This window comes from Entelurus aequoreus, linkage group LG18 (assembly GCF_033978785.1).
Source record: "Entelurus aequoreus isolate RoL-2023_Sb linkage group LG18, RoL_Eaeq_v1.1, whole genome shotgun sequence".
Lineage (NCBI taxonomy): Eukaryota > Metazoa > Chordata > Actinopteri > Syngnathiformes > Syngnathidae > Entelurus > Entelurus aequoreus.
In genome coordinates this window covers 6917139-6934968 of record NC_084748.1, presented here as the reverse complement: position 1 = coordinate 6934968, position 17830 = coordinate 6917139, and the positions used below count along the sequence as shown (strand labels likewise).

The 17830-nt window shown below is 37.5% G+C and overlaps 1 protein-coding gene across 1 annotated transcript; it reads right to left on the bottom strand.

The window, feature by feature from the left end:
• Window positions 1-1115: 1115 nt before the first annotated feature.
• Window positions 1116-16294, bottom strand: LOC133633483 (ectonucleoside triphosphate diphosphohydrolase 7-like). Its single transcript, XM_062026018.1, has 14 exons — window positions 16177-16294; window positions 14148-14409; window positions 13589-13691; window positions 13361-13516; window positions 11922-12127; window positions 9261-9411; window positions 9095-9198; window positions 8820-9031; window positions 5014-5180; window positions 4751-4955; window positions 4576-4695; window positions 4431-4516; window positions 4211-4372; window positions 1116-2664 (listed from the first exon to the last, which is right to left on the bottom strand). The coding sequence occupies exons 3-14, from the start codon at window positions 13594-13596 to the stop codon at window positions 2448-2450; spliced, it is 1794 nt and encodes a 597-aa protein (XP_061882002.1). The 5' UTR covers window positions 13597-13691; window positions 14148-14409; window positions 16177-16294; the 3' UTR covers window positions 1116-2447.
• Between the last annotated feature and the right edge of the window lie 1536 nt (window positions 16295-17830).

Genomic DNA, 17830 nt, shown 5'->3' with positions numbered 1-17830 from the left:
ACTGAGTGTAAGTGCACACTTATTCACTTTTAAAACTAAGTGTAAGTGCACACTAAAGACTAAGTGCATACTTATGCACTCATAAGAATAAGTGTAAGTGCACATGTATGCACTCTTAAGAGTAAGTGTAAGTGCACACTTATACACACTAAAGACTAAGTGTAAGTGCACACTTATACACTCTTAAGACTAAGTGTAAGTGCACACGTGCAGCAATGGAGACGCAGCCTAAGAGATGTTTGCAATGAAAATGATGAATATTAAGAATATTAATATTGCTCACATGAATATTTGCAAGATGATTATGAAGCATTTGTGGCAAAGTGTTTGGCCTTCAACAAAAACCAGCCAGCTTGTGTGAGGATGAAACATGAATAGAAAATACGGAGCCAACGCTCGCTTAGCAGAAAGCGAAGAGACTCAAACATTCCACAGGTGACGTGTACAGAACCCCCACTCGTCTTTGTAATCACACTACTTTCCTTTGTAATCACACTACTTTCCTTTGGACCTGCTAACACTTAACTTAGACCCGGAACAACAACAATTACAGAAGTGCCGTAAAAATAGAAGCCTGATATTTTTGTGTGTGTGTGTGTTTATTGTAAACCTGTATAATGTATATTTTAATATTTATATGCAGCTGTTGTATTAAAAATATATTTTTAAAATGAAATAGTGTTGTTTTTTTCACACGGTCCACGTGCAGGCGCCACCTGCTGGTGAGCCATCCGTCCAACTTTTCACGAGTACGTCTTTGTGTATTTGGGATCCCCACTAGTACGGAACATGTCAAATCAAACTTTGGAGATGTTTATAAAACAATCTTGCTGCAAAGAACCACCATTACGTCATGTTGGCACCCAGAAAGTGGAAAAAGATCATATTATGACCCCTTTTAATGTAAAAATAATTTGCCTGTTTTCCCTAAGAAAATAATATTTGATCCTTCTCTCCCGTTTGTTTTTGTAAAAAGAAAAGACTAAAAACCAGCAAATGTCCTGTAAGTAAAATGCAAAAGATGACAGATATAATGAAGATGGCCGCCGCATCATTACTGAAGAAGTTTTGTAGCAGTTATGAAACAACAAATCCTAAAAGGGGTTTGTAATAAACAACTTTTATTGTGAAATCTGTATTGCACTTTGCTCACGTCAAAGGACGGCAGGAAAGAAATGTTTATGACAGGAAGTGAGCGTTCTGTCCACCAATCGACACACTGCACGGTGGCTAGCTCCGCCCCTTTATGCAGTGTTCAGTTTGCTAAAAAGTGGTCTGAATGCAAGATTTTGGTCCCCTTTACAACAGTGGAGAGTTTGGTAAGGAAGTCTACTTGACTGACGGGAAGGAGGCGGAGTCAGACCAGTTGCCGCCATCTTGGGCGTCCTGCAGGACTTCACAGTATTCAAAGTTGTCCACAGAAAGTCTTTGGAGCGTTTTTTGTTTTTTTACTTCAGTAGTAAACACAAATGTTGAGTTTGGTCATTCAAGTATGGCAGCAGGATGATGTCATCGTCACAAGCAGATGATGTCATCGTCACTAGCAGATGTCATCACCAGTAGACTATATCATCACTAGCATGATGATGTCACCTTCACTAGCAGAAAAGGTCACTGTCACTAGCAGATGATGTCATCACTAGCAGGATGATGTCATCATCACTAGCAGATGATGTCGTCACAAGCAGATGTCATCACCAGCAGATGATACCATCACTAACATGATGATGTCACCTTCACTAGCAGAAAAGGTCACTGTCACTAGCAGATGATGTCATCACTAGCAGATGAGGTCAACATCCCTAGCAGATGTCATCATCACTAGCAAGATGATGTCATCACTAGCAGATATCACTAGCAGGATGATGTCATCATCACTAGCAGATGAGGTCACTAGCAGATAAGGTCACCGTCACTAGCAGATTAGGTCACTGTCACCAGCAGATGATGTCGTCACAAGCAGATGATGTCATTGTCACTAGCAGATAAAGTCATCACTAGCAGATGTCATCACCAGCAGATGATATCATCACTAGCAGGATGATGTCACCATCACGAGCAGATGATGTCATCAGTGTCACCATCACTAGATGTCATCAGTGTCACTAGCACTAGTAATGATGTCATCAGTGTGCACTAGTAATGATGTCATCAGTGTCACCATCACTAGTAGATGTCATCAGTGTCACTAGCACTAGTAATGATGTCATCAGTGTCACTAGCACTAGTAGATGTCATCAGTGTCACAATCACTAGTAGATGATGTCATCGGTGTCACCATCATTAGTAGATGATGTCATCTGTGTCACCATCACTAGTAGATGATGTCATCAGTGTCACCATCACTAGTAGATGATGTCATCAGTGTCACCATCACTAGTAGATGATGTCATCGGTGTCACCATCACTAGTAGATGATGGTCGTCAAAGTCCTTGCGTTGGCGTCCTCACGCCAGGAGCGTCTCGCCCTCCTCGGCCCAAAGGAGGTCGAGGGCGTCGATCTGCCGCTGCTCACGCTGGTGTATGCGTCGCAGGCGCAGGATGTAGAGCAGGATGGCGAGCAGCACCACCAGGATGCAGAGGGACAAGAGGTGGTGGTTGTACAGGAAGGAGGAGCGCAGCCAGCTAGGATGGTTCTGACGCAGCGCCTCCTGCTGGAGGTCTCTGGAGGGAAGAAACATGCTGACATTTTATTTGTGGACCGCTCATGTGGCTGTAGGCAACCTCCTGATGTGGTGTTTTTACTCTAGAAGTCCGCTTCCAGAAGCTTTTTTTACTCTAAAGACCAAGTGTAAGTACACACTTATATACTCTGAAGACTGTAAGTACACACTTATATACTCTGAAGACTGTAAGTACACACTTATATACTCTGAAGACTAAGTGTAAGTACACACATATACTCTGAAGACTAAGTGTAAGTATACACTTATATACTCTGAAGACTAAGTGTAAGTACACTTATATACTCTGAAGACTAAGTGTAAGTACACTTATATACTCTGAAGACTAAGTGTAAGTATACACTGAAGACTAAGTGTAAGTACACACTTATATACTCTGAAGACTAAGTGTAAGTATACTCTGAAGACTAAGTGTAAGTATACACTTATATACTCTGAAGACTAAGTGTAAGTACACACTGAAGACTAAGTGTAAGTACACACTTATAAACTCTGAAGACTAAGTGTAAGTACACACTTATATACCTTGAAGACTAAGTAAGTACACACTTATATATTCCGAAGACTAAGTGTAAGTATACTCTGAAGACTAAGTGTAAGTACACACTTATATACTCTGAAGACTAAGTGTAAGTATACACTGAAGACTAAGTGTAAGTACACACTTATATACTCTGAAGACTAAGTGTAATTACACACTGAAGACTAAGTGCAAGTACACACTTATATATTCAGAAGACTAAGTGTAATTACACACTGAAGACTAAGTGTAAGTACACACTTATATACTCTGAAGACTAAGTGTAATTACACACTGAAGACTAAGTGTAAGTATACACCGAAGACTAAGTGTAAGTACACACTTATATACTCTAAAGACTAAGTGTAAGTACACACTTATATACTTTGAAGACTAAGTGTAAGTACACACTTATATACTCTGAAGACTAAGTGTAAGTACACACTTATATATTCTGAAGACTAAGTGTAAGTACACACTTATATACTTTGAAGACTAAGTGTAAGTACACACTTATATACTCTGAAGACTAAGTGTAAGTACACTCTGAAGACTAAGTGCAAGTACACACTTATATACTCTGAAGACTAAGTGTAAGTATACACTTATATACTCTGAAGACTAAGTATAAGTACACACTGAAGACTAAGTGTAAGTATACACTGAAGACTAAGTATAAGTACACTTATATACTCTGAAGACTAAGTGTAATTACACACTGAAGACTAAGTGTAAGTATACTCTGAAGACTAAGTGTAAGTACACACTTATATACTCTGAAGACTAAGTGTAATTACACACTGAAGACTAAGTGTAAGTATACTCTGAAGACTAAGTGTAAGTACACACTTATATACTCTGAAGACTAAGTGTAAGTACACACTTATATACTTTGAAGACTAAGTGTAAGTACACACTTATCAGCACTATTCCTGCTGACTGAGCATATTAAGCATGTGTGTGTGTTGGAGGACTGCGGGGGGCGCTCCAGGACGCAGTGCGGTACCTGAGAGGCAGGAAGCGGGTCTTGAACAAAATGGCGCCCAGAGTCCACTGGACCTCCTTGTCGTAGACCAGCTGGGCCGTCCTCAGGCTGCGGTAGTCGGCGGGGAAGCGGAAGCCGGCGTGCAGCACCTGGTACATCCAGGCCGACTTGAAGCACTGAGACCTGCGTCACAACAACACCCGGTTGGCCACGCCCACAGGAAGTGGACGGGAGGACGTACTTGAGTCTGTTGACGTCCGCCTGCTGGGAGAAGAGCTTGTTGTCCAGACGTCGTTTCAGCGTCGACCACCTGGTGGCGCAGAAGTCCTGCCGGCACAAACGGACGTCACAAAAAGGGGCGTGGCTCGGAGGTGCGTGGGCGTTACCGTGGCGGCGCGCGAGTATCTGGCGCTGTCGTAATGTCCGCCCATGCGCAGCACGTCCTCCATGCAGTAGTAGAACTCGGAGAAGCCGTAGAACTCGCTGTTGCTGAAGTTGATGGGCGCCTGCCGACAGGAAGTGATGTCACCGTGCTGATGTCACTTCCCTGATGTCACCCACCTGATACACGCCCCCCGCTGCCGACATGGTGGCGTTGTGCAGGCCCAGGAAGGGCGTGATGGCGCCCAGACAGCGGGCCCAGTCGCCCTGACCCCGCAGGTGCAGCGTGCGGTTGTCTCGCACCACCCGGTCCGACAAGGCCGAGGGCAGGCAGGGGTCCAGGTAGGGGGTGTCCTCCGTCGCGCCCGTCTGAGTGCTCCGCAACCTGAGGGGAGGGCGCCACTGTTAGGACACGCCCCCTTCTTGTAGGTAGGTTAGCGCACCTGTTGTGGGCCAGCGTGCTGTTGAGCAGGTGGTCCTCGTAGCGCTGGCGGGCCATGTTGCCGCCGTAGCCCAGGAAGGTGGTGACGTAGACCCGGTACACGTGCTGGGTGTGCTCCACGTCACAGCCCAGGTTGAACTCTGCCAGCACGCTCTTACCCGCCTCCTCCTTCAACCACAGACGCACGGGTCGGTTAGTGGCTAACTAGCAACTAGCCAGCTATACTAGTGCCCACACTCGGGAGATAGTCCATTAGCCTCCTGGTTAGCCGGCTGACTAAACGAGCTTGTTATGTGTGTGGTTAACTAGTAAAGTGATGCATCCCGTTACGATTGTTTGCTAGTTAAATAGTGAGTAATTAACCTAGTTAGTTAGTTAGTTACTTTAAATGTTGCATGCTAGTTTGCTGACTAGTCATTTCACTGACAACCCAGTTAGCTAGGTTGTTACCTAATGACTTGTTTCCTTGTTAAATAGTGAGTAATTAACCTAGTTAGTTAGTTACTTTAATTTTGCATGCTAGTTTGCTGAATAGCCATTCCACTGACAATCAAGTTAGCTATGTTGTTACCTAATTACTTGTTCTCTAGTTAAATAGTAAGTAATTGGCCTAGTTAGTTAGTTAGTTACTTTACTTTTGCATGCTAGTTTGCTGACTAGTAGTCATTCCACTGACAATCAAGTTAGCTATGTTGTTACCTAATTACTTGTTCTCTAGTTAAATAGTAATTGGCCTAGTTAGTTAGTTACTTTACTTTTGCATGCTAGTTTGCTGACTAGTCATTTCACTGACAACCAAGTTAGCTAGGTTGTTACCTAATGACTTGTTTTCTAGTTAAATCGTGAGTAATTAACCTAGTTAGTTAGTTACTTTAATTGTGCATGCTAGTTTGCTGACTAGTTATTTCACTGACAACAAAGTTAGCTAGGTTGTAACCTAATGACTTGTTTGATAGTTAAATAGTGAGTTAGCTAGGTTGTTACCTAATGTCTTGTTTGCTAGTTAAATAAAGAGTAATTAACCTAGTTAGTTAGTTACTTTCATTGTGCATGCTAGTTTGCTGACTAGTCATTTCACTGACAACCAAGTTAGCTAGGTTTTTACCTAATGACTTGTTTGCTATTTAACTAGTGAGTAATTAACCTGGTTAGTTAGCTACTTTCATTTTGCATGCTAGTTTGCTGACTAGTCATTTCACTGACAACCCAGTTGGCTAGGTTGTTACCTAATGACTTGTTTCCTTGGTAAATAGTGAGTAATTAACCTAGTTAGTTAGTTACTTTAATTTTGCATGCTAGTTTGCTGACTAGTCATTCCACTGACAATCAAGTTAGCTATGTTGTTACCTAATTACTTGTTCTCTAGTTAAATAGTAAGTAATTGGCCTAGTTAGTTAGTTAGTTACTTTACTTTTGCATGCTAGTTTGCTGACTAGTCATTTCACTGACAACCAAGTTAGCTAGGTTGTTACCTAATGACTTGTGTTCTAGTTAAATCGTGAGTAATTAACCTAGTTAGTTAGTTACTTTAATTGTGCATGCTAGTTTGCTGACTAGTTATTTCACTGACAACAAAGTTAGCTAGGTTGTAACCTAATGACTTGTTTGATAGTTAAATAGTGAGTTAGCTAGGTTGTTACCTAATGTCTTGTTTGCTAGTTAAATAAAGAGTAATTAACCTAGTTAGTTAGTTACTTTAATTGTGCATGCTAGTTCGCTGACTAGTCATTTCACTGACAACCAAGTTAGCTAGGTTTTTACCTAATGACTTGTTTGCTATTTAACTAGTGAGTAATTAACCTGGTTAGTTAGCTACTTTCATTTTGCATGCTACTTTGCTGACTAGTCATTTCACTGACAACCCAGTTGGCTAGGTTGTTACCTAATGACTTCTTTCCTTGTTAAATAGTGAGTAATTAACCTAGTTAGTTAGTTACTTTAATTTTGCATGCTAGTTTGCTGACTAGTCATTCCACTGACAATCAAGTTAGCTATGTTGTTACCTAATTACTTGTTCTCTAGTTAAATAGTAAGTAATTGGCCTAGTTAGTTAGTTAGTTACTTTACTTTTGCATGCTAGTTTGCTGACTAGTCATTTCACTGACAACCAAGTTAGCTAGGTTGTTACCTAATGACTTGTTTTCTAGTTAAATAGTGAGTAATTAACCTAGTTAGTTAGTTACTTTAATTGTGCATGCTAGTTTGCTGACTAGTCATTTCACTGACAACAAAGTTAGCTAGGTTGTTACCTAATGACTTGTTTGCTAGTTAAATAGTGAGTTAGCTAGGTTGTTACCTAATGTCTTGTTTGCTAGTTAAATAAAGAGTAATTAACCTAGTTAGTTACTTTAATTTTGTATGCTAGTTCGCTGACTAGTCATTTCACTGACAACCAAGTTAGATAGGTTGTTACCTAATGACTTGTTTTCTAGTTAAATAGTGAGTAATTAACCTAGTTAGTTAGTTACTTTAATTGTGCATGCTAGTTTGCTGACTAGTCATTTCACTGACAACAAAGTTAGCTAGGTTGTTACCTAATGACTTGTTTGCTAGTTAAATAGTGAGTAATTAACCTAGTTAGTTAGTTAGTTAGTTACTTTAATTTTGCTATATGCAGTTAAAAGTTTGTTAACAAGTTATATTGTTGCTAGCTACTGATAAAGATAAAGAAATAAATGAACTAGTTATATACGTAGTTATGAGTGTGTTAGCTAGTTATCTTTCTGATAGCTACCAATAGAGATAGAAGTCAGTGAACTAGTTATATAAGTAGTTACGAGTGTGTTAACTAGTTATATTGTTGCTAGCTACTGATAGATATAGGGAAGTAAGTGAACTAGTTATATAAATATTTACGAGTGTGTTAGCTAGCTATTAATGAAGAGACAGAAGTGGGTGAAGTAGTTATATAAGTAGTTACGAGTGTGTCAGCTAGTTATCTAGTTGCAAGCTACTAACAGAGATACATAGATAAGTGAACTAGTTATACAAGTATTTACAAGAGTGTTGGCTAGTTATCTTGTTGATAGCTACTAATGGAGAGACAGAAGTAAGTGAACTAGTTATACAAGTAGTTACAAGAGTGTTAACTAGTTATCTTGTTGCAAGCTACTAATGGAGAGACAGAAGTGAACTAGTTGTATAAGTATTTACAAGTGTGTTAGCTAGTTATTAATGGGGAGACAGAAGTAAGTGAACTAGTTATATAAGTAGTTAAGAGTGTGTTAGCTAGTTATTAATGGAGAGACAGAAGTAATTGAACTAGTTATACAAGTAGTTACAAGAGTGTTGGCTAGTTATCCTCTTGACAGCTACTAATGGAGAGACAGAAGTAAGTTAACTAGTTTTATAAGTAGTTACGAGTGTGTTAGCTAGTTATTCATGGAGAGACAGAAGTGGGTGAACAAGTTATATAAGTAGTTAAGAGTGTGATAACTAGTTATCTTGTTGATATCTACTGATATAGATAGAGAAGTTAGTGAAGTAGTTACATTAGTACTTACAAGTGTGTTAGCTAGCTATTGATGGAGAGACAGAAGTGGATGAACTAGTTATATAACTAGTTAAGAGTGTGTAACTAGTTATATTGTTGATATCTATTGATATAGATAGAGAAGTAAGTGAACTAGTTACATAAGTACTTACGAGTGTGTCAGCAAGTTTTAATAGAGAGACAGAAGTGGGTGAACTAGTTATATAAGTAGTTATGAGTGTGTTAGCTAGTTATTAATGGAGAGACAGAAGTGGGTGAACTAGTTAGGAGTGTGTCAGCTAGTTATGATTGTTTAAGTGTGCTGTCACTCTGACCTCCTGCGGGGAGCTGAAGCTGAGAGCGCTGGGCACCTCGTAGGCGATCTGTAAAGAAGCTCCGCCCATGTCCATGATGCCCACCGTGCGGCGCCGGCTGATTGGCCGTTGGTGCTGCGAGCCCGTGGTCACCTCCACTGTGGCGTCCTCGCCCTCGTCGGCGTGGTCAAAGCGCCCCAACACGAAGTTGATGCCGATCCAAGCGTAGACGCCTTGAGACACACCCACGTTAGCGCGGCGCTCCAGCGGCACAAACACAAACTGCCTTCCTTCACCTTCCTGCTTCCCCGAGATGACCTCGGCGTGCGAGCGGGAGAACAGGAAGTCAAAGTCCAGCGGCACGTCGGTGACCAGGTCCTCCAAGATGGCCGCCTGTCGGCTGCGGGAAAGAAGATTCCATGTGGGCGATATCCCACACAAGGAAAGATGGCTGCCACTCACCTGTCAGGAAGCAGCCTCATGCCCGCCGTGCACAGGATGTAGAGCGGCGTCTCCTTGTGCTTGCTTTTAGGCACGTGGGCGGCGGCGAAGCTGAGCAGAGGATGCAGATAGTCGCTGGCCTGCGTCGGCGCCGTCGCCAGCGTGGAGATTCCTGCAAGGCAAACAAGTGGGCATACTCACACTGACGTCAACATAAGCGGTTGTCAACAAACTATCAGTGCAAAAGAAGATATGATTGATTTTTTATCAAATACTAACACACGTCGACATAAGCGGTTGTCAACAAACTATCAGTAATAGGCAATGATAAATTAATTCCACAATACCAACAACACACGTCGACATAAGCGGTTGTCAACATAATAAAAACTATCAGTACAAAAGAAGATATGATTAATCATTTAAATAACACTCAAACCTGTCGACATAAGCGGTTGTCAACAAACTATCAGTGCAAAAGAAGATATGATTGATTTTTTTTAGAAAGCACTAACACATGTCGACATAAGCGGTTGTCAACAAACTATCAGTGCAAAAGAAGATATGGTTGATTTTTTAGAAAATACTAACACATGTCGACATAAGCGGTTGTCAACAAACTATCAGTGCAAAAGAAGATATGGTTGTTTTTTTAGAAAATACTAACACATGTCGGCATAAGCGGTTGTCAACAAACTATCAGTGCAAAAGAAGATATGATTGAATTTTTAGAAAATACTAACATGTCGACATAAGCGGTTCTCAACAAACTATCAGTGCAAAAGAAGATATGATTGATTTTTTAGAAAATACTAACACATGTCAGCATAAGCGGTTGTCAACAAACTATCAGTGCAAAAGAAGATATGGTTAATACTAACACATGTCGACATAAGCGGTTGTCAACAAACTATCAGTGCAAAAGAAGATATGGTTGATTTTTTTAGACCACATGTCGACATAAGCGGTTGTCAACAAACTATCCGTGCAAAAGAAGATCCATCAATACTAACACATGTCGACATAAGCGGTTGTCAACAAATCATCAGTGCAAAAGAAGATATGATTGATTTTTTTAGAAAATACTAACACGTCGACATAAGCGGTTCTCAACAAACGATCAGTGCAAAAGAAGATATGATTGATTTTTTAGAAAATACCAACACATGTCGACATAAGCGGTTGTCAACAAACTATCAGTGCAAAAGAAGATATGGTTGATTTTTTTTAGAAAATACTAACATGTCGACATAAGCGGTTGTCAACAAACTATCAGTGCAAAAGAAGATATTGATTTTTTAGAAAATACTAACACATGTCGACATAAGCGGTCGTCAACAAACTATCAGTGCAAAAGAAGATATGATTGCTTTTTTACAAAATCCTAACACATGTCGACATAAGCGGTTGTCAACAAACTATCGGTGCAAAAGAATATATTGATTTTTTAGAAAATACTAACACATGTTGACATAAGCGGTTCTCAACAAACTATCAGTGCAAAAGAAGATATGATTGATTTTTTAGAAAATACTAACACATGTCGACATAAGTGGTCGTCAACAAACTATCAGTGCAAAAGAAGATATGATTGATTTTTTACAAAATACTAACACATGTCGACATAAGCGGTCGTCAACAAACTATCAGTGCAAAAGAAGATATCATTGATTTTTTAGAAAATACTAACACATGTCGACATAAGCGGTTGTCAACAAACTATCAGTGCAAAAGAAGATATTGATTTTTTTAGAAAATACTAACACATGTCGACATAAGCGGTTGTCAACAAACTATCAGTGCAAAAGAAGATATCATTGATTTTTTAGAAAATACTAACACATGTCGACATAAGCGGTCGTCAACAAACTATCAGTGCAAAAGAAGATATGATTGATTTTTTACAAAATACTAACACATGTCGACATAAGCGGTTGTCAACAAACTATCAGTACAGGGGAATGCAGGATGATGAATTAATTCCGCAATACCAATACACGTCGACATAAGCGGTTGTCAACAAACTATCAGTGCAAAAGAAGATATGACTGATTTTTTACAAAATACTAACACATGTCGGCATAAGCGGTTGTCAACAAACTATCAGTGCAAAAGAAGATATGATTGATTTTTTACAAAATACTAACACATGTCGACATAAGCGGTTGTCAACAAACTATCAGTACCAGGTGAATGCAGGATGATGAATTAATTCCACAATACCAACACACGTCGACATAAGCGGTTGTCAACAAACTATCAGTGCAAAAGAAGATATCATTGATTTTTTAGAAAATACTAACACATGTCGACATAAGCGGTCATCAACAAACTATCAGTGCAAAAGAAGATATGATTGATTTTTCAGAAAATGCTAACATGTCGACATAAGCGGTTGTCAACAAACTATCAGTACAGGGGAATGCAGGATGTTAAATTAATTCCACAATACCAACACATGTCGACATAAGCGGTTGTCAACAAACTATCAGTACAAAAGAAGATATTAATAATTTATAAAACACTAAAACCTGTCGACATAAGCGGTTGTCAACAAACTCTCCGTAAAGGACCCCTTATTATTCTCAAAGTTTATGTCGACTAAGACGGGGGAAAAAACCCCGGTGGACCGGGTTGTCGACATAAACGTGTTGTAGTCGGTTGCCATGGTGATGCACTCGCCTGGTTTGATCTTCTTGACGACGGGTTTTCGGTCGAGGTCCCTCATCTGGCGGATGTCCAGCAGCGTGTGGGCGTTGCCGTTGTGCGGCGGCCAATAGTAGACGAAGACGCGGGAGCCGCTGCTGCCGCAGTCCACCACCACGCCGTAGTTGAGGGCGGGGTCCAGGACGTCCGTGGCCTCCATGGACTCCACGCTGGACAGGTACCTGAAGGCACCACAGTGGGAGAAGCAGCAGCTGCTTGATAACCAATCACTGACACGTGTTAAGCCCTCCCCTACCTGGGACCAATCGTTCCAATACACAAAAGTCGTCCTTCAAATCTACCAACGTGACCATCGACTTTATTTATCCTACAATGGGGAATCTTTATTCAAAATAAATAGATAAAAATACATAACATTTAAAAATTAAATTAATTAAAGTTAACTACATTGAAAAAATTATCAAATACAAATAAGTATATATTTTTTAAAGGAAATGTATTCAAATAAACAACATTGAAAAGCTAAAATAAATAAATGAAAATAAATTAAATTACAAAATATAAATGTATTAAATCTAGTTACATCAAAAACTAAAATAATTGATTAAGATGAAATACATAACATTTAATTTAATTAAATAACCATTTAAACTAATTTGATGACAAAATAAAACAAAAAAATTGATAAAATTAAGACATAAAATAATTAAATTACATAAAATAGAACAATATAAATAGAATTAAAAATGTAAATAACTAAAATTAAAAATAATAAATACACAAAAATAAATACAATTACAAAATTGTATTAATTTAAATTAATTTCATTACACAATTTATAAATATGAAATGAAAAAAATGTATTAGGTAAAACATAATACATTAAAAACTTAAATAAATTACTTAAATAGACAAATAAAATATAAATTTACAATTAAAATTAATTAGATGACAAAATAAAACAATTAAATAAATAGACCAAAAATTAATTACATGAAATAAATACAATTAAAACATTGTATTAATTGAAATTAATTACATTAAAAAACAATAAATATTAAAAAAATAAATGCAATTAAAAATTAATTACTTACATTAAAAATGTAATATCAAATTTAAAAAATGTATTCATTAAAATATAATACATTAAAAACTAAAATAAGTTTTTAAAAAAGATAAAAAATAGTTATAACTATAAAGTGATTTTTTATTTATTTAATTACATTAAAAATTGAATAGATACAAATAAAAATAAAATTCAAAAATCAATCAATTACATAAAAAAAAACATAGATAAAAATAAATACTAAATAAGTAAAATTAAAAAAAAAAAAATTTAAATGAATAATGCTGAATAACAACAACACCACAAAACTCAGCAACCTGCAGCCTCGTGAAACACTTCAGAGACACACATCAACACATCGAAGAGAAAACAAACGCGGTCCACCTACTTGCTGACCCGGGCCCCGTGTGGCCTCTGGAGGCCCCACAGATGCTTCTGGTAGGACCCCAGGAGCAGCAGGGCAGACGTGGCCAGGATGAGGAGCAGCTTCTGTCTGGGGGCCACGCTGCAGTACCAGGACGCCGGCAGGCACCACAAAGTGATCCTGGACCGCCAACACACGTTAGACGGCATATTGGGACCACACAACGGTGAGTGACCTCCACAGGTGCGTTACCTTGCCATGTGTCCACAGAGGCGCAAAGCACACGCTGTCACGGTCGTCACCTCATGGCGCTGCTCGCCTTACTTAGGTCCCGCCCACACCTGGAGACGTGTACCTGTGTCCCCAACCATGAGAAGAACACGTCAACGTCTCATTTTCTCTATCAGGCTAGTTTCTTACTGTTAAAATTGCACACTGTGGTTGAAAATTTTAACTATTGCTTGTGTTTGATATAACACTTCTTCTACATCAATAATTTACAAAAATAATTAATCGAACTTTAACCTTTGACCTAATGGATATTTATAACAGGGTCACGTGACAGCACGTCACACTCTTTATAGTAATAATGCTGTAATAATAATAATAATAGTCTATACTAATAGACAGTAATAATAATGATAATAATATAATGTCTAGTTATCATTATACACAACAACGTAGCGTATCTTGTCGTCATATGAACAAAACACTTTAAAAAGATGTCTACTTGAGTAGTTAGCATCCGCTAACAAGAGAGCTAACGTCCAATGTACACATATGGTGTTGTATTGTTGGTCTTTAAACCTACCTAAAGGAGCCGGTCCTCTGTCATGACGACAAACTGTGACGTGTGTTGTTCCTTTGAAAAGAAAATACACAGTAAGTGAATTATTGGCCGGCAGGAGCGAGTAGTTTTACAAAATAAAAAAAAAGGCGATGAAAGGCGTCCATAGAGGACCGCAAACGTCCCTCTTCCGGTCGGTGCGACGTCATTGCGTCATCGAGTACGTGGCGGAATTGGCAGTGCTGCGTTCAGGTACCGTCGGAAATGAGGCCGCCGTAGTGCAAATCTGGACAGAGCGTCGAATCTTGTTAACATAAAGTCACATAGTCACTAAACGTATTTTTGAGTGTTGATTTCAAGTAGGAAATATACTAAATTTTTATAACATTTAATTTTTTAATCCTTGTTTTACGATTTCCACAGTGAGTCAGTCCAGGTATTTTATGTAAACAGTCATACAACTGTATAATTGCATTATCACTGTTGTGGATTGCATTTAAAAAAAATACGTTATGTTTAGTACGGAGAGTCCAATCGGACAATATTTAAAGAAATCAACAACAGCTTTAAATAACTACTTAAGTTTCATTATTATAATTGGAATTAAATACATAAATGTAGAGATGCCGATAAATGCTTTAAAATGTAATATCGGAAATTATCGGTATTGTTTTTTTTATCATCGGTATCGGGTTTTTTAATTTAATTTTTTTTTTTTTTTTTATTAAATCAACATAAAAAAACACAAGATACACTTACAATTAGTACACCAACCCCAAAAACCTCCCTCCCCCACTTACACTCATTCACACAAAAGGGTTATTTCTTTCTGTTATTAATATTCTGGTTCCTACAATATATATCAATATAGATCAATACAGTCTGCAAGGTATACAGTCCGTAAGCACACATGATTGTGCATGCTGCTGGTCCACTAATAGTACTAACCTTTAACAGTTAATTTTACTCATTTTCATTAATTACTAGTTTCTATGTAACTGTTTTTATATTGTTTTACTTTCTTTTTTATTCAAGAAATTTTTTTAAATTTATTTATCTTATTTTTTTTAATTCTTTTTAAAAAAAGGACCTTATCTTCACCATACCTGGTTGTCCAAATTAGGCATAATAATGTGTTAATTCCACGACTGTATATATCGGTATCGGTTGATATCGGTGTCGATAATTAAGGGTTTGGTCAATATCGGAAGATCGGATATCGGCAAAAAAACATTATCGGACATCCCTACATAAATGTGTCAATAATTTACTAAAAAAGAAGTACGTTTGACATTGGTAAATTCATTATACATTAATTTAATGACTCAAATAAGTATTTAATGATTTCATCATTCGGGAACGTGTGTGTCAGTGCTTAATGAATGTATTTTATCTGTCAAAGTCAATGGGCGGGACTAACAGTACTTTTGTCCAATGATTACTTTGGAACTTTAAAGTGTTAAAATGTTCCAGTTCCATTCACACATTTAAAAAACACTTTAAGACCAATGTCTTGGAAAAAATACATCACTCTTGAATCAACACAGTAGTTAATACTATGATCAATGTTAATTACAAACTAAATGTGGGATATAAATAATAATGGAAGTATAATTGTTTGTATACAGTATATAATTGGTACAAATGTTTAACTAAAACGTGTACAAGGATATTTCACATGTCTTTACTGTGTACATAATTGAACAGTGTTTATGTTGTGTACAAGGTGTATTTATAATATGCTGTGCAAAGGAAATGTCATAATTTTTGGAAGCTCATCTTGTATTTGACATTGTTTATAGGGTTAAGTGCATTAAGTGTTCAACTTCAGCCTAAACCCTTTCGGTCTGCAACATTTTAAATTTATGAATGTACAACTGTTTGTTTATGTAAAATTGTTAGTTTATTTTGTTGACCACTGACCGAAGAAATAATAAACTAAGTAACTTTAGAAGTCTTTTGAAAAATATGGCGGCCGAGGAAGAAATACTCCTACTTTTTGGGGAGTTGGTGGTACATATTTTGTATATTTAGGAGTATGTCGAAGCAATACCTGCTGTCTAAGAGCATACTTATGTAAGCGAGGGTTTATATCTGTCGCCTATACTGTATAAAACTACAAAATAACAAACACGGAGACTCAACTTCGCTCCAACACAACGTGTCACATCACTTCCGCTCTTATAGCGCCTTCAAAATAAGAGCTCAAGGCATATACTGTATGACAGCTTATATAACAGGAACTTTAACATCACAAAGAGGCAAGTCCATAAAAATAGGTTACACTCATACTGCTTAAAGTAGAGTCATTTATTCGAGTTGTTTCCGCACGTTCACTACACGTGACTTTTAGAGATAAATTAAATTCTTAAGCCCTGATTAGTGTGTGTTCATGAAATAATTAAATACATCATTAAATTGTTATTGGTAATTAGTAAAATAATTATAAAATATTAGTAAAATATTAGTAAAACAACCCATTTATATGATCCTAGTCATTATAATTGCTTAGCCATGTCAAACAAAGTTTAAAAACGTTTTACTGTATTGTGTTAGGTATAGCAAAGAAGTACATACAAATTTAATAAGAATGTAATAATTATCAATGATTAAATTATGTTATTTATTGTCCATCCATTTTCTACCGCTTGTCCCTTTCGTATATATATATATATATATATATATATATATATATATATATATATATATATATATATATATATATATATATATATATATATATATATATATATATATATATATATATATATATATATATATATATATATATATATCCATCCATCCATTTTCTACCGCTTATTCCCTTCGGGGTCGCGGGGGCGCTGGAGCCTATCTCAGCTACAATCGGGCGGAAGGCGGGGTACACCCTGGACAAGTCGCCACCTCATCGCAGTATATATATATATATATATATATATATATATATATATATATATATATATATATATATATATATATATATCCATCCATTTTCTACCGCTTATTCCCTTCGGGGTCGTGGGGGGCACTGGAGCCTATCTCAGCGAGTTCAAACCCCGGCCGAGTCATACCAAAGACTATAAAAATGGGACCCATTACCTCTCTGATTGCCACTCAGCATCAAGGGTTGTAATTGGGGGTTAAATAACCCAAAAATTATTCCCGGGCGCGGCCACCGCTGCTGCTCACTACTCCCCTCACCTCCCAGGGGGTGATCAAGGGTGATGGGTCAAATGCAGAGAATAATTTCGCCACGCCTAGTATGTGTCTGACAGTCATTGGTACTTTTAACTTTAATATGATATAATTAATTGAATATTTATTTAAACATTTAAATAAATAGACTCAGAAACTATTTTGTTCCACACGCCATCAGACTGTACAACTCCTCTCTGGGGTACTAGGTAGGATGACAGGGGATGCAAAACAATGACAAAAAACCCCATTATTTATTATTTACTTTTTACTTTTTAAATTATATCTCAACTCTGTACACTGCTGCTGGAATTTTAATTTTCCTGAGGGAACTCTCCTGAAGGAATCAATAAAGTTCTATCTATCCAAACGGAATTAATTAATGATGAAACAAGTCAACTTAAATAACACGTATTTAAGTTGAATCGTAATTAATCACACACTTGAGAAATGTGTAAAAATGTATGTATTTATATAATTTTGACCCATGTAAGGATCCATAGTTTAGGTGT

What these genes read in the sequence shown, in the direction of transcription:
- LOC133633483 (XM_062026018.1), bottom strand. An exon ending in CATCTCGGGGAAGCAGGAAG is followed by an intron (nt 9,032 to 9,094) that starts GTGAAGGAAGGC and finishes GTGTGTCTCAAG; the next exon opens with GCGTCTACGCTTGGATCGGC. An exon ending in AGCACGCTGGCCCACAACAG is followed by an intron (nt 4,956 to 5,013) that starts GTGCGCTAACCT and finishes CCCTCCCCTCAG; the next exon opens with GTTGCGGAGCACTCAGACGG.